The sequence below is a fragment of the Lepidochelys kempii genome, chromosome 2, assembly GCF_965140285.1.
Source record: "Lepidochelys kempii isolate rLepKem1 chromosome 2, rLepKem1.hap1, whole genome shotgun sequence".
Lineage (NCBI taxonomy): Eukaryota > Metazoa > Chordata > Testudines > Cheloniidae > Lepidochelys > Lepidochelys kempii.
The window spans coordinates 41,433,586-41,456,832 of NC_136381.1; the positions used below are offsets into that span (position 1 = coordinate 41,433,586).

The following is a 23,247-nucleotide window of genomic DNA, read 5'->3' on the forward strand; positions in this document are numbered from 1 at the left end:
TTCAGCTCCAGGCCACTAAAAGAAGTGGGAACTCCACTTGGACAGTAATCACAGCCTCTAGAAGGTAGCAAGAAAAATAGGTGAATGACACCGTACAGAAAGTTCAAGGGACTCGCAAGTGAACCCTTAACTAATATTGACTAAATCCACAGCTCAAAAACTGAAAATCAGAACTTCACAGCTCAAATGGAGGTGCAAATTATTCACCTGCATGAAGACAGGAACTCAGCTGGTATGAACTGTTGGGCTAATCCATGTTGTACAGTGATCATCAAAGTTTTGTTTTCCTATCTTAATCATACCGTCCACTCTCTAGACTGGTATATCTGGACTGAAGAGAAAATTAAAAACCCAACAAACAACTGTCCTCTTGACAGTAGTATGCAAATTAGGATGTGGAATATAAATGAAACTTGAATACATGACTACAAGAATTCCAAAGATCTTTTACATTACCTTATTTAACTGGGAACCTTCTGAGTAATTTAATTACTTACATTTACATTAGCCATAAAGCAGTTTACTAACTTTGAAAGTCTCACTTAGTCATGCATTCACTCAAGACCTATTCCTCATATCAGGCTTCTAAATGGGAACTATTAGTAAAATGGCAGCTTTCAATGAGAAAAATTCCAAGAGAGAAAATTCTGTGATAGAAATAGTGATATTAATGGCATTTCTATAAACAGTTTTGAAAACTCATTTTTAATGTATACATTCTTCAGTAAATATTTTCATAATGTTTTTCTACTGTAAGTTTTCTTTTAAGTTTATGAAAGGAGATATTAGAAATACAGTTTTCATCCACCTTGAACCAACTTGCAGGTTACTAGCTTTGTAACAAAGCACTAGGAATTCTGTACATTTTCCCAAAAGAAAAACAAAAGAAATTAAACCATGCAACAACTATCCATTTATACTTCACAACCACAATTTCTGTAAAGTTGTGTATATAAACAATTTGGGAACTATTACAAAGAACAATATATTAGATTCAATTATGAAAACATTCCATGCATTCAGCAAAATGAGAATCTTAATTTCTTTAAACTGTATTGTTTCCTCTTTCCGCTCCAGGTGTACAGTTTATCATTAAGACTATCTATTACTTGGGTAGAAAGAAAGCACTAAGATATTTTAAAATCTCCATTCATAGACAAATTGCATTAATTTCATCTTCCTTTGGGACCATTTTTGTCAAATAAAATCAGTGTCCAATTTTCCAAGACAATCAATCCATATACTTTCTAGTGAAAAAATGACTAGGAGTGCTGCTAACTGGATGGCATTCTGAAGGGAATACTGGGCAGGAGAAAATTACTGTGCATAAATTAGGAACAGCAGTTGAGCAGCAAGTCTGCTTTATTTGCAAAAAGTTTTATTAATATGTCAAGTGATTCAAGGACTTATTTGGCAACCCTAAGCAGTCAACTCCCTCTGTCAAGAGAGAGAAAAAATATAACACTTAAGTCATCTAATTTTTAAAGCTTTTTTGGGGAACACATCATTACTTAAGGTCCTCAGACCCCTCCTCAGAATGCCACTTCTAGCCAAGAAGACTAGAAGACCATGCAAAACAGACTGGAAACCATGCAAAACGATTTTGGACATTCACTATAAACCTAAATTTAAAATAGGTAAAGTATTTGTCACACTTACTAAAAAAAGCAAGCAAAATGGAAATGTTATTTACAACAAGCAATAGCACTTTACATGATTTCATTTAACATTCCCTTTTTAAAAATCCCTGTGGAAAACTGTATTTCAGTTCAGTTTACATGGAATCCTAGATAGGCATCAAGGCTTAAGCGTTACTCCCTTCCAGTAAATAAAACATTATCATCAATTTGCTCAATTTATTTTAAACAAATCAACTTAGAAATGTCATTGAATTAAACAAAACTTTTGAACATATAAACATATTTGCCATGTTCTTGACATAGGTATTGATACCTGTATAAGTTAGTATTCATTTATTAGGAAAGCTGTCAATTAGTAAGGCATGTCTTCAGTACAATTAAAATCAGCTTGTTTCTTTAGCTATTCTTGTCTTGCAAGTAAATACTATCAAACTGCAGTCCTGTATAAGATAATATTGGATGGCTGATCAGTACCATTGGTTACAGCTTCATTTTTTTGCCACACAAAAACCAACAAAGTCAATCACATGAAATAAATCATGGCTCTTTACCAGAATTCAGTAAGTGATGTTAATTATGGTCCTTATCAAACACAAGTTTGGAAAGGCTATTTACAGTGTACATGGCTGAGCATGCACATTTATAGATACAAAGAAACCTGCCAGTTTGATAGGATGCAATTACAGTGCCTGAAAATGACGACAGTTCTCAAACACCATTTTAATCAACAGTTTCAATTGGGAAATATTCTTTATTTTACAACTGCTACACTTGCATGGAATTTCTTATAAAAACACTAACCCCTTCAAGAAGTCTAGATGCATATTCTACATACTAGAGGTTAAGGCAGTAAAAAAAAAAAATGTATTCCTGATAACTGGTGGTCTTGACAATGTCAATTAAAGCTGTCTGTAGCCATTCTTTCATCAAATCCTTAAAGTCCTGTACAGTTAGTGAATGAAAACAGCTGATCTTGCTTTTAAAAAAAATTAGCAAAGGGAAAGGTAATTACTAAAATAAGGGGAAAGGAAAATATGAATTAATTTTATTTTAAGAGTTTAAAAATGATCAGGGATGAGTTTTAAATGAGTCTGAAACTACCAACCAACCAAAGAAGACTATAAAGGATAAAGTAGAAAACAATAGAAGTGATTTTCTGCACATTGCCACATTCTTAATTAAAATATATTGTTACTTTGAACAATTCAAGTAATGTAATAGAGGCTATCAAAAATAACTTCATGAACCATACTCAAGTTTCAGCAATCACATTCTCAGCCTTTTAGCCCACCAATTTTTATTTTCTTTAACTTCTTATAATAAACCATGAAGGTTGAACTGTACAAATGGATTTTTATTTAATTATTTTATTTGCACTTGTGATTCCTTTAATAGTTAGCATGCTTGGCTAACCAGCATATTGTAAAAATATGGCAGATTATGTATTTAATCAAAGCACTTTGATTTAGGCATGAAGCAAAATCAAATGGTAGACATTCTGAGTTTCTTATGCATCACTCAAAAGATGCAAGAAACACCACTTGTTTTATAGACAACTATTTTACAGACAACCCTTTCTTAAAAAAAATCAATACTTTATTCCCAGCTGTAGATGAGACAGGGCATAATCTGTTGTAAACAGGGCACTGTGTTGTAAAACCAGGTGTTTATTTATTTATTTTTTTAAAGATCTTTCCCTTACAGTGGAAAAAAAAGGACTCTTCAAAGCATCTTCCAGCATTGTAGCATTTTCTGCTGCTCTCTATCACAATTTCCTTTGATTCCTTTTTAAAGATGGTCGTGTTCACAGCAGTTTTGTTTTAAAAATCAGTTGAAATATATAAAATTCTGTACATGTTCACAAATTATTGCATAAACAGCATAATCTTCATGACAGCGTTTCACCAACACACGTCCATCTCAGGAAATTCACGTTTCCCTTCTTGCTTTTTTCTTCTTTTTAACTTGTTTTGGGGACTCCCAGCTATCTTCAGACTTGGCTAAAAAAGTTTGACAAACAAAAAACAAAATGAAACCCACCATAAAGGTTCAGGACATTTATGCACAATTCACTTCAAAACTATTCAATTCAGTACATTTCACATTAATACAAGATGAAGTTATGCAGAAATATAGCATGTACTGTCCAAGAACTTTTTGCAAAGTTGTACTTGCCACGCAGGGCGGGAGTAGAATTTGATCAGCCATGCAAAAGACAACCTAAATTTAAAATAGTCTATTGCTTAAATTCCTCTCACATGATGCACTCTGGTTTTGTACTTTAAAACATTTAGGAATCTTTCAAATTATTACACAACAGTAATCTTTTCAGCCCTTTTGTAGTTAAGTTAGGATTCTCTAAATTTTTAGTACTCAAGTGACAGTGGTCTAGTGTACAAGCTTGTTCTTTTCTAGACACTTTAAATACCCAAATCCACTCTCCCCCTCTGCATTGGTTGTATCCATCTGTCGGCTCCCCTCATATACTTACATTGTAAGCTCCTTGAGGTAGGCACCATCTTTTTGTTACATATGAGTACAGTACCCAGTGGAACAGGTTTCTGATCCCTGGTTTGGGGCCACTAGGTACTAATTAGCACAATGCAAACAAAAACCATACCATCACCAATAGTTCAGGCTGAGGTCCATATGACAGAAAGCCATATGCCACATCCACCTGCCCAGTACCCAGCTACTCCCATGTTATCACTTGCTCTTTCATGACTACTACAATTCACTGAAACATTCTGAACTACAATCTATCACTGATAAATTAATACTCAAATTTGCTCAATCCAAAGGAAAAAAATATTCAACTGTTAATGTTTTTCAACAAGGCTGGTCCTTAAACACTATAGTGATTGGCCCCTTCCAAATTCCAAAACAGAAAAGATAATCAAGACTCATAGCACTTCTTAGAGTTATTAAGAAGACAGGTAGGTGTTCTACAGGCTTTTCATACAAGTCTGCCAAAGCATCTTAGTTATAACACGAATCTCCAGTTCTGACTTTAGTAAGCAAAATTTACCAAGTATGCTGAATTGTTCATATTCCACAGCACGATACAAGTTTCCAGTAGGGACTCAAAATAGTAAACATCAGTTTCATTTGTGATACAAAAAAGATTTGAATCCAGGTTTCCATACAGCGAAAGGCTAATGCATTTGCCAAATACACGTCTTCCTTCTCTCCTCCCCGCACCCAGCAGATGGTTAAATATTACTCCAGTTATTAAGCATGTAAATTTAACAGAAAAAGTCAGTATGATCTTCATACTGGGTGTTACTTACTTTGTGGAGGAGGCACACTGTTTTGCTTAATATTGGGACTGGAAACATCTGTCTCTTGTAGCATCTGTGGCACTTGGGAAGAGATCTTGTCAGAATCACTCTCTGATACAATTACAGATGGCTCAGTAGAAACAGCAAGTGGAGGAGTCTCCTCAAGCTATTTTGAAACAAATATTTTTTGGATTAATTTGGTAAAGTATAGATTATATAACATTAAGAATGGTTTAAGCACTGGCATTTCTGGTTGAATACTTACATGTCCTTTGAAAGGATAGTACTGAAAAAAATTTAAACTACGATCAATGTCTTGTCAAATTTTACCAACAGAGTCATAAGATCATTGCTGCCCTCTAGTGACAAAACTGAATTAGTCTGAATAAAAGTTTAAGGGGATACTAGGCCATTTCATTTCTCTAGTCAAAGTAACTGGGGTGAGGAGAAAGGAAAAATAACCCAAAAGAAAGAGAATTTGATCTAGTTTTCAGGAATGTGTTTATTACAGCCGCTTAGTGCACTGTGAAATATTGCACACTTTTTATTTCATAGTAATACAATTGATCATTTAAGCAAGACCATGCATAACTCCAATACTGCATGGTTCATAAGATCACATTCTACAGTAATCAGAAAAAGAAAAGGAGTACTTGTGGCACCTTAGAGACTAACCAATTTATTTGAGCATGAGCTTTCGTGAGCTACAGCTCACTTCATCAGATGCATACCGTGGAAACTGCAGAAGACATTATATACACAGACCATGAAACAATACCTCCTCCCACCCCACTCTCCTTCTGGTAATAGCTTATCTAAAGTGATCATCAAGTTGGGCCATTTCCAGCACAAATCCAGGTTTTCTCACCCTCCGCCCCCCCCCCCCCACAAACTCACTCTCCTGCTGGTAATAGCCCATCCAAAGTGACCACTCTCTTTAAAATGTGTATGATAATCAAGGTGGGCCATTTCCAGCACAAATCCAGGTTCTCACCCCCCCACCCCTCTCCAAAAACAGGGGGGTGAGAAAACCTGGATTTGTGCTGGAAATGGCCCACCTTGATGATCACTTTAGATAAGCTATTACCAGAAGGAGAGTGGGGTGGGAGGAGGTATTGTTTCATGGTCTCTGTGTATATAATGTCTTCTGCAGTTTCCACGGTATGCATCCGATGAAGTGAGCTGTAGCTCACGAAAGCTCATGCTCAAATCAATTGGTTAGTCTCTAAGGTGCCACAAGTCCTCATTTTCTTTTTGCGGATACAGACTAACACGGCTGTTACTCTGAAACCAGTAATCAGAAAGTGTGTCTAGTTATTAATGTTGCTTAAGTATTCACAGTACCATGTCTGTCCAGTCATATACTACTAGTTGTACTATAACATTATATACTTGCAAAATTTGTAAGATTTTAATGGTGACCACTGTATAACGGCCTGATAGAAAGATACTTTATAGCGTTATCCCATTAGCTACATTATAGTATTTCAAAGAAGCAAATTCAATGACTGCATGCTGTTTTGGAGATCACTGAACAGGTGAGAAGAAGGAACTGAGTGGGGTAGGAGCATCTCTACCATTTATATCTGCACACAGTGGCGCATGGTAGCAGGGGGAGCACTGAGTGCACAGACACCAAGCGTGGAATGAACATGTGCAATCACTCGAAGGAGAATAATTACACTAGTGCCTGATTTGACTTAATACATAACCAGTAGCACTGGGATTTTCTGAAACTCACCACTACTCAGTTTCCAAGGGTGTGTATATATGAATTCCCATTAGTGACTAGGATCGATTCCAGGGGCTTTTCGCACCAGGTCCTACCCACTACATGATGCTGGTAATGTCAGCAGCGGGAGGGGAAGGTGCTCAAACCCTGCTCTCTCCCGCTGTTGGGGCACTCAGGAAGCACACCTTATGTTACAGTTTTCTACCTTACTTTTGCTTTTCTAATTTTATGGGCATTTACTCAATACTGACTACCAAAGGAGACCTTCTTCACTGTTTCAGAAACGTTTTTTCAGAAATTTTCATCTTGAAGCAAAAGAATATGAGGAGTTGCTCTGTACCTATCAAATCTTCAGAGATGGCCAAGAAAACTGAAAATGCAAGGAGGCTTATCTCTTGCATTGTCAACCCTGGAAAATTACACTATGATAGAACCTCACCCTGAGGAATCTTGGTGACTAAAATTATATTAGACAACTTGGCACTCATGGACAGCTGTGTTTAATTCTGTTCAGCTGACTCAGTGCTAGCTCTAGGCTACCTAGCTGTAACTTCAAGGGAAAAATAGTTATAGAAAAGAATTACGTTCTTAAATTTGTGTATACAGGCCTGTTCCTGCAATCTTATACAGGCAGGCAGACTGTTTCCCACGTGGAACCCGTATACAATGGGGCTCCATGAAGGCATATGGGCCTACCTGCACAGATCTAATTGAAGGTTCAGAGCAATAGGCGCAACTTAAGTCTCCAGACAATTGTGTGCACCAATCAACCCATATAAGGGTTCCATGTGGGACACAGTCTGCCTGTCTGATACATTCATATCAAAACTAGAGTTGACTTCTTTTAAAAATGAAGAATGAGCAATGAACAAAATCGGCTGAAAACAGTCACATTCTGACAACGTTATCAATTTATAGGAGAAAATGAAAGACTAAAATCTTTAGAGTTTTAATTAAATAAAATTTTTTTTTAGTGCACTGGTCTTAGTTTTGTGAAAAAAATTTGTGAAGTCCTGTAGTAAAAGAATTTTAAACTTCTAATATGGATACGCTTTGGGGAAAAAATGTATTAGATTTTTTTTAAGTACCTCTGAACCCTGCTTTCCAGATCTGAATCTAGAAATCTTTTGTATCTCAATTAAATTCTCAAATTATTCCAGTCTTCTCTACTAAATTACTTGCAACTCTGGGCTCAAACACAGAAACATGAGCAAATCATAGTGCATATAAAATTAAATGGCAAATAGAAAAGAGGTCAAAATTTTCCAGAAAAAAGTCACTGACTTACAAAGTTTTTTAGTTCCTCAGGCAGAGTTTCAATCATTCAATTATGTGTCAGTTCTGTTTCAGGCAAAATAGACTAAATGACCTTTTAATGGTAAAATCATCTTTTAATCTGCATATTTACCATTCAAGATGTATTTAGAAAAAAAATCACATGAAAGGATGATATTTTAGGTAGCTCTAGTGCCTGAATATAATTTTCAGAATATTTTTTACATTAAAATATAAATCAGATTCTTTATAAAGATCTTACTATATCTGTTTCCTTTGGCTATCTGTGATCTTTGCTACAAAGTTACTCTAATAACTATTTGAAATATAGACCTTGTTATCTGTGGTAAATCGAGGACATGTTTTAAAAAAAATTCTAATTTTACATGCCACAGTTGAAACCTAAGCTAAACATCATATACCCATACAAGAAATTGTACCACACAAACAGCAGTTTCAGTGACTTTTAGTTTTAGCCATTACATAGCTACAAGAATCTTTTACCCACAGAAATTGACAAAACCAACAGTACTACATAGTTTTAGTGGACTTAACTTTTAAATAATAATTTCATTTACATGTAACACAATTATGTAAACTGTGCCAGATGTTTTCAGTTTATATATAAATGCCATCTACACTGAACATTATTCCAGCCTATTACCAGAAGCAGAGATCCTGTTCTAGAGGATGAGCATCATTCAATGACAATATCTAAAGATCCTGCTGCTTGGAGAAAAAGAGGAGGGGGGGAGAAAAAAAAAGTCCGCCTCCTTTCTCCTCTCTTCCCCCACAACCAAAAGATCTCTCGCTGTTTCGGAGAGATGAAACTGGCTGCCAGAGCATCTATGGACTTAGATGACAAACAGTGCTTTTCACACCTGTTACATGCAACTTCCATATGCAATTTTCCTCCAATTTTTTAATTCTTGAGATGGGAGTGCATTTTAAGATTGATTATGTAACAGATACAAGATTAAATTCCCTGAAAGTACAGATTTAAAAAATGAATCTTATGTGTTTCAGTTACTTCCCCACATCAAATCTGCTCAGTTTACAAGTCTAAAGATGTTTTTTCAATCTACCAATACTGAACTCAGCCTGGAATCTGAAGGGCCAACATAGCTCACGGAGAGCCAGAATAATAAAGATTTGTAACCGAAATGTAACAATTCTGTTAATGTGGATGCCAGAATAAAATATAATCCAGGTCTCACTCCCATTCTTATATCAGGTCTGATTTATTACTTTGTAAACCCCAGTTAATGCAAACATATTTTATTCAGTTATACGCTTACTTGAACAGTAAACACAGGGTAAAGGTCTACTGAGTCAGCAGACCTGCCCTTTAAATTAAGGAGGCAGAAGTGCACCTAATCAACATTCCAAACCTACTTCATATTTGAAAGCACATAGCCTGAAGTGATGGTAATGTTAAGGATGTAGACAAGTTAACAAAATGTTTCAATGCAGTTTTTCATCTTGAGTATTTCAAAATAGGAACAAAAAAATTTATTTTTTTTTTAAACTAATTCATACCTCAGCTGGTTCACTAGTGCTTATGGTCTTCAAAGAAAAAGTTATTTCCTGTTGTGGTTGAGCTTTTGCAGTATCCTCCTGAAATTCCTCTCCAACCTCTCTATCCAGGTCTTCAGCATCCTACAGAAAAAAGAAGGGAATGAGCCAACAGCTGCAGAAGAATTCCATTTATCCTTTTCCTGTTAAGTCTTGGTTCTGTTGAGATACTACCTCAAGTAGGTGGCATGAGTGATGTTGAGAGTAAACATGTAAAGGAAGTATTAGATTAATACAACTGGACATGCAGTATAGGCCAGGATTATTACAAATAGTTTTGTGCTACATTCTAGAAACTATCTATTGAGGTAAGATAAATCAGTGATGTCCTGAAGGCAGTGACCTATACATGTCAATTACTTATCACAAACAAAATAATTAAGTGTGTTTTAAATTATGAAGCACTTCAAATGTACGTACGAAGTGAGTGTGAAATTTAAAGTGAAGTTCTATTCTGAAAAGCAGTTGTGGGAAAAATGTCATTTGGGGTTTGATATTTGTTAATTACATGCTCAGTTTACAAGTAAAAAGACGTTTCTAACTATGAGCCCTGCGGACTAAACCTAAACTCAGTTTATTTCATACATCAATACTATTAATGAAGGTTTTGCAGAAAAAGCTAGGCCCTCAGTGATATATATGCAACTTCACTGTCTTCAAATCAGGTCTACAGAGAAATCTTTCTATTCTATTTTAGGTGTTTGTACAGCCCCAACCATCACAGTATCTGAGCACCTCAATCTTTAATGTACTTATCCTCACATCCCCTCTGTAAATTAAGAAAGTACTTTTAGCCCCATTTTGCAGATGGGGAACTGAGACAGAGAGGCCTAGTGACTTGCTGAAGGTCACACACAGTCTGTGGCAGACCTGGAAATTGAACCCAAGTGTCCCAAGACCAAAGCTATGCCCTAACCACTGGACAATCCCTTCTCCACACACTCCCTTCGGCATGCACAGGTGGAACCGATCAGACCGTAACAATTCTGCTGATGAACGAGGAGGAATAGAATTCAGCTCTCTCATTTTTAGTTAACAGACATCAAAGGCAGTGGAAAAAAACTCCAAAACTTACTTTTGGTCACTCAAATCAGCAGATATGACTGACCACACTGGAAGTATATCCACTGAGTAAGAAGTTCCCATCTGTACACAATCACTTTTCAGATGAGAAAAATCATTGTCAGGCCTACTTTAGTGTTCTGGATTTAAACTGAAAACTAGTTTGTCCTACCATAATAGCAGTCTAACCTTACAACAGGCTCTCATATTGACAGTTCTATATGCACCCATCAAGCAAGAGATTTAAGCAATTTAGGTTTTTTAATCCCGTTTATAAACTCTGTGGATGGTAAGAAGTTACTCACCTTTTGTATATTTAGGCTGATATACTAATCCAAAAAAGGTAGCCTTCTTAAACAGAGAATCAGAACTAACAGTATTAAACAAGGACTTTATGAAACATATCTGGAGATGCAAAATTAGATGAAATTACAGTGTAGATAGCACTTGATTCCTTGGATAGGAATCAATCTGACAGGATAATTGACAGGTAGGTTACATGCAACTATAGTACCTGGAATTCAGAATATATTGCCTCTGCAGATCCCTGTTGGAGGAGTTGTTTTTTGCAAGCCACAGGCCATTATACAGAAGAAACAGAAATCCACAAACACAGAGTGGAATTTGAACATTCCAAGCTCTGCTCCTTTAGAACCCTCATTTCTTTTTTACTGCAAGTAAGACACTGCAAATCTACATTGCCTCTCCCTCTCTCCAAATGCATTAATTACAAATCCCACTTACTGGTTAAATCTCTTCATGAAACTGCCTCTGCAGAGTCTCACTGTAAGTGTCTGGCAAATAGTACCAGTCTCAAGGAACGAGACCAATTAAAAAAAAAAAAAAAAAAAAAAAGACTGAAGGACCACTTTCCCCCCAAAACATCTAGTAATGACTCCAGATTTGAGACAGTAATGATTTGTAAAAAGTCTATAGTGAACTGTGAAAGGCAGCCCTACATTTGATACACATTTGAGCACAAGCAGCTAAAGTAGTTACTCTCCCAGTAGAATGAGCTCACCCTGTCTGGGAACACTAGTAGCACTAGATAGAGGTGAAACTCTTGTGCTATCTTTGCAAATACTACAAACTATTGAGGTGACCTAAGGAACGCTTACTCCTGCCCAGGTAGTAACTAACATCTTGTTCAGACCTAGCTTGCGGAGATCGAGCATAGCTTCTCCTAGGAAGTTATGATTCCTGGAGACTTAGAATTTCATACAAAAATTAAGCTAAATCACGACCTTAGGTAAGAGTTTTACCACCATATCATTATGGTATAAAAGACAGTCTGCCAAAATAACTTCCATTTCACTCATTGTACCTATATTTAAGAAAGGGAAAAAAATGATCTGGGAAAAACAGACTCTTTAGTTTGACCTCAACTGTATCATAGAATCATAGGAAGGGACTGTGAGAGGTCATCTAGTCCAGTCCCCTGCACTCATGGCAGGACTAAGTATTATCTAGACAATCCCTAGATGTTTGTAAGGTCTTAGAACAAATTTTGAAAGAGTAAAGACGGAGATAAATGGTAACTGGGATAAAATACAACATGGTTTTACAAAAAGTAGATCATGCTAAATCAACCTGATCTCTTTCTTTGAAAAGATAACCAATTTTCTAAACAAAGGAAATGCAGTAGATTTAATCTACCTGGATTTCAATAAAGCATTTTATACAGTTCCACATGGGAAATTATTAAATTGGGATGATGGCGATTAATGAGAACTGAAAGGTGTGTAACAAACTGGTTAAAAGGGAGACTACCACGGGTCATGCTGAAAGGTGAATTACCAGGGTGGATGGAGATTACTAGTGGAGTTCCTCAGGGATCGGTCTTGGGACAATCTTATTTAACGTTTTCATTAATGACCTTGGCACAAAGAGTGGGAGTGTGCTAATAAAATTTGCAGATGACCAAGTTGGGAAGTATTGCCAATATGAAGGAAGACTGGCATATCATACAGGAAGACCTGGATGAACTTCCAAACTGGAGTAACAGAAATGGAGTAAAATGAAATTTAATAGTGCAAAGTCATGCACTTAGGGACCAACAACAAGAATTTTTGCTATAAATTGGGGACATATCAGTTGGAAGCAACAGAGGAGGAACAAGACATGGGTGTACTGGTCGACCACAGGATGACTATGAGCTGCCAGTGTAATGCGGCAGTGAAAAAGGCTAATGCAATCCTAGGATGCATCAGGAGAGGTATTTCCACTAGAGATAGGAAAGTGTTATTACCATTATACAAGATCCTGGTGAGACCTCACCTGCAATACTGTGTGCAATTCTGGTGTACAATGTTTCAGAAAGATGAATTCAAAGTGGAACAGGTGCAGAGAAGGGCTACTAGGATGATCAGAGGAATGCAGAACCTGTCTTACACATTGAGATTCAAAGAACTTGGCTTGTTTAGCCTAACAAAACGAAGGCTGAGGGGAGACTGCTTTCTATAAATACAGAGGGACAAACACCAGGGATGGAGAGGAGTTATTTAAGTGCCAATATTAGCACAAGAACAAACTGGTAATCAAGTTTAGGTTTGAAATCAGACAAATGTTCTAACCATTAGAGGACTGGAGCTCTGAAACAGCCTTACAAGTGGAGTAGTGGGGGCAAAAAGCCTAACTTGTTTCAAGACTTAGCTTTACAGAGGGGATGGCATGATGAGGTGGCCTATAAACAGATATGGCCCATCCATGACTGCTCTTAGGAAATCTCTCCCGTGGCTGAAGATAGAGCCCTTCCCCATCTTGTGTCCTGAGTTACTACAGAGAATTCTTTACCAGGTGTCTGGCTGGTGGGCCTAGCCCACATGCTCAGGGTCTGATTGCCATGTTTAGGATCAGGAAGAAATTTTTCCTGACATCAGATTGACTGAGACTCTGGAGAATTTTTTGCCTTCCTCTGCAGCATGGGTCAGTTACTGATCTAAATTAGAGTAAATTGTGGTTCTCTGTAACTTGAAGTCTTTAAATCAAGCTTCAAGGACTTCAGTAGCTCAGCCAGAGATTATGGTCTTATTACAGGAATGGGTAAGTAGGATTCTGTGGCCTGCAATATACAGGAGGTCAGAGAAGATGATTATGATGGTCCCGTCTGGCCTTAAAGTCTGAGTGTTATTCTGCTATGTAATACAATGTCCAAGCAGTCTCTTCTGAAAGACAGGATTCCTGCTGCAGAGGAAAAAACAACAACAGTTGCTAGATGCACCCTTAGTGAAAATCAGAAACCTTATTTTACAGAGGATGATAAATAGTTCAGGATAAGCAAAACTGAACTGGTTTGGGAAGAACACCCACATTTTCCCTCATGTGTCATGACTTCTCTGTTGATCAATAATTAAATATTTGATGTTGAATGAATCTGATTCAAAAAATTGAATCATGTTCACCAAAAGAGTCAGGAAGCTATTTATAACTGGCATTAATCAGTCAAGTATTTGAAGAATCATGTTAATTGACAAGCAGAAACAGAATGTAATTCAAAAGTACTGAAAAATCAAGTGCATCTTTTAAAATTAATCAAGGATTTTGCCCCAGATAGATCAGTAATACATGTTCTTATTTTATTTTACCTGTGCAGGAGAGCTAGCTTCTTCACCTTGCTTCTTTTTCTTCTTCTTCTTCTTTTTGGATTTGCCACTAGTACAGCTCTGGTGAGTTGGCTCTGCTTTTTCTCTCTCATCATCTGAAGCCTGAGTATTAGAAGTACAAGACTGAGTCCAAAGAAAGTATAATTTCTCACTGCTTTTCGCTGACCTTCTAAAGATGGTATGCATGTCAATCCTTTGTATCGTTTGTATTTAAATTCTTAAAGCTGCAAATGGCCAGATACACTGAACTGGTAAAATTAAGAGTATTTTGGTTACAGAAAACATTATTTTCATGCTATTTAGCAAATACTGTCAGCAGCAACTTGAATAGCAAATGGCCAAGATAATGACGTTTGCTTTGCATAATCAAAACACCAAAGTCATGCTAGGCACAAGAGCTTTGCTCTCAATACTAGCGTAATAGCTTGAAATTTTTAGTCTACACTTCTAGCCCTTCCTTTGTAAAATTACTCCAGAGTATAGAGCTAGAGCCAGTGCTATGATAAGCTATATTAAAGATACTTTGAAAAAAATTTCATCCACCTGAAACTGTATGGGAGGGCCGAGGAGCAAAATGCAAGCACTGAGAAAATGTTCGTTTCAAGGAATTGCTGTCCCATACCAATTCTAATTTGGGCAATCAAGAGTGAAACACTCCATTACTGAAAACATTAAATGTTCTCCTTCTTGACTGTTGCGCTTTTACATTTGTAACAATAACGGCACCGCTATACATGTTCAATGAAAAGTCAATGTAAAGTGGGAATGAAATTGTTTGTTTATTGCTACCATGCACTACAATAATCCAAAAAAGGTAGTAAAAAATAAGGTAGGTTATCTACCTTCTGAATATCAGATAATGGTTCCTCAGGCTGTGGAATAGAAGAAGCCTTTTCTTCATCTACCCAGTTCCCCCACTCTTCTGCTGGTGCATTCCAATCAGAGCTGGGATCAGCAGAAGAAAGACCATCTACAAAAGGTTAAAAATAATGACAATTTCAGGAAAACCTACTTACTCTACAATATGATTGACAGTTTTCAGAAAAATGCCAAAAGCACTTCAAAAGTCAATCCTGTGATAAACGCTACATTTTCTTGCTGTTAAGATATTAAAAATAATAAAAATGAGTATTCGTACTGTTACAGATTTATTTAATGAGTGGAAGAGGCTTGATGAGCACTTAAGACAGAAAACCAAACAGAATACATTTATTTGTAATTGGTCACATAGCTTCCATTTAAACAGTGAAACTGTTGATAAAGCAACTGAATTGCTGGCTGGTCAGTCATACAGTATCAGAAAACAAGACCTAATTGCTTTGAGATCCTCCAATGGAATGCATAACAGAAGGACCAATTTAAATATTTAAAATATTACAATATTTTAAATTTCTAAAGTGATTTTTTTTCCTAGATGGGCAATACGGTTACTTCAATAACAGTACAAAATACTAAAAGTCCACAAAGATGTAAATTTCTGGAGAATTAATTTTCTTGGCCAAAATTGCTATCAGTATGAATTCTTTAGAACTGCACCCACATTTACTGAGTAATTAAAATCTTGGAAGAAAGATACTTTATTACATAAATTGGTACAAAAAGGATATTAGTTTTCATTTTCAACAGTTAGCCCAGTTCTTCAAACCATGGTATGAGCAGTCAAGATACCGCTTTGTAAACAGACTGGTATATAAATGCATTCTGTTGATTTGATGTCAATCTTGAACTTAAAAGTTATATTTACTGAATTTTTGCATACTGTATTTTTCTTCAAGTTTTGCAGGTCTTTGCTCCATTTTTCCACTAGCTTGTTTACCTCACTGAGGACTGTGCAAATATGTTGTCATTGATGAATTTGACCAATTTAATAAGTCAATTCATATTTCATAGACTAGAAATACTGATTAGAGGGAATTATGAAGAAAGGTGGAAACACTTTTGTACAGAGTGACAGCAAAGTTGGTTTCAAAGATAACATCTTATGCCATATACCATAAATATGAGAGGAGACTAAAGAAATTAAGGTAAAGGGAGAACAAACAGGAAAAAACAAACCAACTTGTTTACCAATGATGAATTGTCTGAATTCAGAATATTTATAATTCGCATCCCTTTCATCCATACATTGACTGCTCCAATCCTTTAAAATACTGCCAAAACTGAATTCCCTCCCACCTTGGGGTGAAGTTAGTGTACAAGCTAGTAAGAGACTGATATGGTCCAATTATAGCCTAACATCTAAAATCCTTAGCAAAATACTGGCTTCTCACTTGAAGGTCCCAAAGTTGTCCATTCTTTTCTATTCAATCTGATTCTGGAGCTACCCCTGCATCTAAGTACTACTTTTATTTGTATTCAACCTGAAACAGGGGTTAATGTACACAAATATGTACGCTTTACATGTTTCCCACTTCTCTCACATTTGTGCTTCAGTTACTCGATATCCATGACATCATTAAACTATGTAAGCATAAACATTCCCAGAGGCTCAGCGTGCTCAGGAATTTGAACAATACCCTTTAGAATACAGACAAGTGATTGACCCTAAGATGATTCTAAGAGCTATAAGAAATAAGTTTGTATTATTAAAATCGGATGAAAAAAAGACTGATTGCTGGACTAGTGTCAAATTGGTTATACAGAATCTACACTATTTTCCATATTATTTCCTTGCTGCTCTTAAAGATACTATCTTTCTACAAGCAATTTAGTAATTGTTTAATAAATAATACAGTAGTATAGTTGACAGGATAAAACTTACTAGCCAGTAACATTATAGGTACTGTTTCCTAGACTAATCAGCCAATGGATATGCACTAGATTGATATGGAAAGTTATCTGCTTGGATTTGACCCTGGAAATAAACATGCATAAATATTACGCAGCTTAATGTGAAAAAAATCTGAAGCTAGACAGTAAGCTTTCTTTATTAGTATTAATAGTAGGGACTAAGATTTAAATCTGCAGTTATATTAATATTTTATACTCTTCACATTTGGAAAGACTTCTGTGTTGAGGAACTACAAAATCATATTTCAAATTTACAAGAAAAATTTGAGAGTTGATGATGAAACAGCTTTATATACCAGTTCTTAAATGATTTCAGGAGGTATTCACTCTGGGGGACATTTATATAGTCAATAATTGTGTGCTTTTACTATTAGATGGTTCACAGAAAACAGGCTGAATTCAAATGTCTTCCAATACTCAATAAAGCATACAGTGTGCTATGACCAATACGTAAACTGAGCTCAGAGGCTTGTTATGTACTTGTGCTGGAGTATGAACCCACTCTATTGGATCCCATAGAAGTATCTCTGTAATATCAAGCCAGTACAGTTCACTATGGGATTCAATTACTTAAAACTATTGCTAGTAAAAACCAGATACAGTTTTCTTCCATATCTGATACATATAAATTTCCTTAACCAAGTGTTTTAGCTTAAAAATAACTATTTGAGGACTATTTTATATTTACATATCATTAAAACTATGAATTTCAGCTGTAAGTTTCCCCGATATCTGTGCCTTAAATTTACATTTAATATTACAGAAATGAAAGATATAAAGCAAAAGCATCAGAATATAAAACCAGAAGCCAGTTGATGTAAATGTTCAGGCTGTGGCTGAAAAAAAGCAGAGAATTTTAAATCACGAGAATTTTAGAGGAACATACTTAACCCAGACCATTCATCATCAACATGGGGCTGACTGCGGCTTAAATCCCACTGAAAATCAGAAGTACCAGGCTGAGTAACTGGTTCATTGCTGGATCCTGAAAGAGAGCAGAAGGAATACACTTATGAAAACTTTGAAATTTTTGTTAGCTTATAAACTTAGGTCTGTGGTGCTGAATTCTCTTATTTAAAAATAAGAGGAAGTAACAAGGTGAGGTAAGAAAAAAAGGAGAATCCAGCAAACAAAAGAAAACTTATCAGAGAATTCTGAGTGAGCAGGAAATCTGCTCTCTCTCCTCCTCCTGTGCATATTTTAAGTCAGAAGGAGCAAGAGCAATTATCAGGATTTCAAAACTCATTAGATTCACTATAACATTTCTTGCAATTTGAAGTTCTGCATTCAGAAGGACAGACATAAAAGTCTTCTGGAAGTTCTCTCTATGCAGCAAGCTGGCCTGCTAGGCCAGCAGAAACATACTGAACTATGGTACCAAATTTAATCTCTTTTTCAAGCCCAGATCGGGGAACACTGCAGAGTGCACACAACATTTGGTCACAGAGTGCCTCTAAAATGAGGCATATTCAGAGGGAAGAGCAGGAACTTAGAGATCCCAGTAAAAGGAGGGGGAAAAAAAAAAGTAAAATAAAAGGATAGAAATACTGAAACAAAAAGACACAAAATGAAGGGGTCACAGGCTATGGGGAAAGAGATAAACACTGACTACACAACATTCCACTGAACCTTGTTTATTGTTGATTATGTATTGAGGGTACAACAATCAGATTCTTATGAAATTCTGTAATTCTGCTTTTCTGAAGATATTTATAGCAGTGGTTCTCAAACTGGGGTCCACGGAGGGTACCCCAGGGGATCTGAGAGTCATGTCCAGGGCCGCTGGCCCCACTGATCAACTCCTCCCCCACCCTCCCAGCACCTCCTGTACACTGTTCCGTGGCTTTCCGGAGGCCCTGGGAGAGAAGGGGAGGAGTGGGGATGGGCCACGCTTGGGGGAGGGGTTCCTGGATCTTAACTCTACTAGTTCTTAAGGTTTAAAGGTTTCACCATTGATTGCAATGTAGCAGGACAGAGTAAGAGCAATCATCACTGCTGGCTGTTATATGCAATACCCTGCTGAGTACAGATGCTGTCCCCCAAGTGTTACAGTCAGCTGTCTTGATTGTGCAGGAGGCAAAGTTCCCAAGATAAATCAATACTGGTGGAGCACTGAAAGAATGCTAGCAAAGTTTTCCAGCACCCAGAAGAAACAGTAGGTGGCAGTGCTCTGACGGGTCTGAGAAATCTATGAATCCTTTTATTCATTTCATTCCTTCATGGTCCACTAGGATAAAAGGATTGCCTGAACTTCTCTCAACGTGTTCAAAAACTTTGCAGCTTCATCAAATCTCATGCTTCAGGGCTTCAGCCAATTGTCTGCAGAGGTTGGGAAGGAATTTTTTCCTGATGCACAACTGGCTGGGTTTATTCTGCTCTGGTTCTCCCCCCACATCTTTCTCTAAAGCAGAGATTGGCCAGAATGGGGGATGACACACCAGATTGGGGAGATCAGTGCTTTGAGGTGGTACAGAGAATCTTATTCATTAGATGCCTGACTGATGTGTCTTGCTCACACAATCAGGGTCAAACTGATTCATTTCGGACCCAAAAATCTGGCAATTTCTCCCCAAGTGAGATTGGCAGGGACCTGGAGGGGCTTTACGGCTTCCTCTACAGCATGGAACATTGATCACCTTCTAATCTCATGTAATTAATTTCCTACCATAGCTGGGACTTTAGGAGAGATTTAAATCCCCGTACTGTTGCAATGCCTAATCTCTGTCTGTGGCACACAACAGTTTAGTCTACTGAGAATGGATGTTTTAGTCCAACTACACTCACTGGGCTCAATATAGGAGTATTTGTGGGAAATTTAATATCTCGTGACGTCAGACTAGATCTAAAGGTACTTTCTGGCCTTAAATTCTATGAAATTAGATAGTGGAGCACCTAACTCAGGTGTTGGAGTGCCAAAATACTAGGTGTAAAGAATACGGTGAAGAAGCACTGAGGCACACACAACACTGCCAGATAAGAGACATATCTAGGTGTAAACACACCAAAGTACAGCAGAACCCCATTTATCTGATTTAATTGAGACCAAGGCTAGAATCAAAAATTCAGATAATCCAGAGAATGCGAGGCTGCAGCACCATCTACCAGCCATAGGAAAGATCACCCACTTCTGGACATGTGTGCACTGGTTGTTCAGTTAATACGAAGAGCCATATAATGGAGGTCAGACAATCAGTGGAACAGTGCGGGGGAGGGAGGGGGAGTGCCACAGAAAAGGCAGAAACACTAGAAAAAAAGAAACAGCTGAGATGCATCACAGAACTTGCACAAACACTTAATGCAACGGCTTCACAAAAAGTTTAGGTAAATATGTCAAACTGACTGGAGGAATGGGTAAATAAATATGCAACAAAGGAACTCAGAACTGGAATGAGAAAAGTGCAGTCTCCAACGTGTCGCTTCTGCTTTGCTGACAGTAGTCTTCTAGGAGCTGATGCAGTGTTTAGAAAGCAGTATTTATACTGGGCAGAGGTAGCATACAAGAGTTATTAGGAGGTCTAGCTTGTAATCCTCTCTGCTACTGCACCTTTCAACGGTAGAAAATACCTTAAGAGTTATGGGAGATATTCTAGTCTCACACTAAGGAGCTAAGACATAGGATTTACAATCCTACATGGCATCTTTAGGGAATTATGTTTATGCTCTATCAGAAGTCTGAAATTTACATCTGCAGCAATGGCCAAGTGTTCCTAAACACAGATTGTCGCCTCAGTGTCTTTTCCAGATCCTTCCTGATCTGCTTATCATTCATCAGAAACAATCTCATATTTAGTCTAGCTTTGGGGTTTTTATTTATCATTTTGGAGAATGCGGTATTTATTCTAATTGCATAACACTTACATGTATAATATATAAAAACCAATTCTATGCTTAAAGATGTGGCAAGTTCTCTACAATTTAGACTTAGTCTACACTAGCAATTTACATCAGTATAACTACGTTGCTCAGGGATGAGGAAAATCCACACCCCCTGAGCAACACAGTAATACTGACCTAACTCCCGACGTAGACAGTGCTATGTTGATGGGAGGGTTTCTCCTGTTGACATAGTTTCTGCGTCTTGGGGAGGTGGATTATCTGTGCTGATGAGAGAAGCCCTCCCACTGGCATACGTAGTGCCTTCATTGAAGCACTATAGCAGCACAACTGCAGCCGTACTGCTGCAGCCTTTTAAGTGTAGACAAGCCCTCAGTCTTGAGAGCCACAAACTATAACCATTTCTGCAGAATGATTATTGCCAAAAAAAGGGTGTCTAATTTAAGTATAGTTACATACTCTATTTCCACTTGTAGAAAAAGCTTTGAAAAGCTTAACATACCAGAAATTGCAGGATTTAGTCCTAAGGAAGTGAAAGAAGCAGAATTTTGTTCAGAGGCCTTGATCCTTCCATCTACATTCCAGGCAGCTGAAAAAAAAAATGAAGAGCTTGATAATGTCACACTTTATTTTGCCATGTTGAAGGCATCTAAAATCAGTTGTCTAAAGCTGTAGGAATAGGGTCAAAAAAATCAGAAGAAATTCCAACCATAAGACAAAGTCCCATCCTAGTAAGATATTACCTGTGGCTTTACATTTACTCTTGCTTACTGAGTACTATAAGACTAAGTGGGGGAGACAATATTTTTTAATTGAACCAGCTTCTGCTGGTGAAAGACAAGCTTTCAAGCTACACAACACTCCTCTTCAGGCCTGGGGAAGGTACTCAGGGCAGGTCTATGCTTAAAATGCCTCAGTGGCTCAGCTTCTCCCATCAGCGTACTTAATCCACCTCTGCGAGACACCAGCAACATAGTTATACTGATTTAAGTTTCGCCATGGCCTCCAGGTCACAGGTAAATACAAGGTGGAAAAGATTTTTTAGCATGATAACATATTCTAAGGCAGTGGTTCTCAACCAGGGGTCCGGGGCCTCTTAGGGAGCTGCAAGCAGGTTTCAGGGGGTCAGCCAAGGATGGCAGGCATTAGAATTGCTAGGGCCCAGGGCAGAAAGCCAAAGCACTGCCACACAGGACTGCAGCCCAGGGTCCCGAGCCTCGCTACCTGGGTCTGAAGCCGAAGCCTGAGCAACTTAGCTTTGTGGTGCTCCCTGTGGCATGGGGCCCTGGGTAATTGCCAGGCTGCTATCCCTTAATGCCAGCCCTGGCTTTTATATGCAGAAAAAGAGGAGTTGTGGCACAGCTGGGCCGTGGAGTTTTTACTAGCATGTTGGGGGGAGCCTCAGAAAGAAAATGGTTGAGAACCTCTGTTGTAAGGAACAATTGAAGGTGAAATGGCCCGTTAACTCCTCTGCAATCATAGAACAAAAGCAGGGAGAGTTAGGGGTTACAGATAGTTGTAATAATCCAGTGTCTTTATTGAGACCATGTTTTTAATGTCCAGCAAAATTATGAATTTAAGCTCCCAGGTTCATCTTCTGAAGGGCAGATATACACTTAAAATGCTGTATTAGAAGCTCTTCCATCAACATAGTGCTCGCTACGCAGGGGGTTAGGTCAGTATAACTATGTCACTTATCCACCCCCAAGCGACACAGTTATACCAATATAAGTCTGTAGTATACACCTGGCCAAAGTAGTTGTGCAGGTTTCCTTTGAGGACAAGGTCTGAGATGTCAGACATGGAGTGATCGTTTTATGAAAAGTGTTAGTCTACAGTGACGAGATGTGTGTGTCCTATTTTTCTGTATGAGTTCATTTGAGAGCTTAGTGATTGTCTGGTTTCACCCACATAGTTGTTACTGGGGCATTTAATGCACTGGATGAGGTACACCACATGTGATAGGCATGTGTAGGACCCATAGATCTTGAAAGATGTTGTGTTGGGAGGTGTTAATCATCGTAGCAGTGGAAATATGTCTGCATGTTTTGCATCTGTTATGGCAGAGTCTGGTGCTGCTTTGTGTTGGCAGGGTCTAGTCTGTGGAGATTCTGATTATGAGTTTGGCAAGGATACGGGGGTTGTTTGAACACCAGAAAGGGGGGCTTAGGAAAGCTCTCTCTTTCAGGATGTTGTCCTCACTGAGTTTGGGTTGCAACTGTTTAACTATACCCTATATAGGTTCCAGTGTAGGGTGGTAGGTGACAATTAGAGGCATGGGGTGTTTCTGTATTGAAGCATTATCTCACAGTCAATGTTGAGGCCCTAAACTTGCACCTCGCTCCGTCAGCTTGCAATATCCAGCCAATTTTGAGAGGCTTGCTCCCCCGGGCCTTCCAAATTTAGACTTTTCTAATAAACGCTTTTGCCATAGAGTTGCACACTGGTGCTGAATT

General features: G+C 37.7%; 1 protein-coding gene across 4 annotated transcripts in view; it reads right to left on the reverse strand.

Moving 5' to 3' along the window:
- Positions 1–676: 676 nt before the first annotated feature.
- Positions 677–23,247, reverse strand: part of MTDH (metadherin) — a 52,115-nt gene continuing 29,544 nt past the window's right edge. For 3 of the 4 annotated variants that reach the window (XM_073330503.2, XM_073330502.2, XM_073330505.2), the window contains 7 exons: positions 21,294–21,380; positions 17,844–17,942; positions 15,010–15,137; positions 14,150–14,269; positions 9,468–9,587; positions 4,931–5,087; positions 677–3,640 (listed from right to left, as the gene is read on the reverse strand). In XM_073330503.2, the coding sequence (XP_073186604.1) occupies positions 3,570–3,640; positions 4,931–5,087; positions 9,468–9,587; positions 14,150–14,269; positions 15,010–15,137; positions 17,844–17,942; positions 21,294–21,380 (782 nt within the window). In that variant the 3' untranslated portion in view covers positions 677–3,569. The other variant, XM_073330504.2, reaches the window with a different exon arrangement.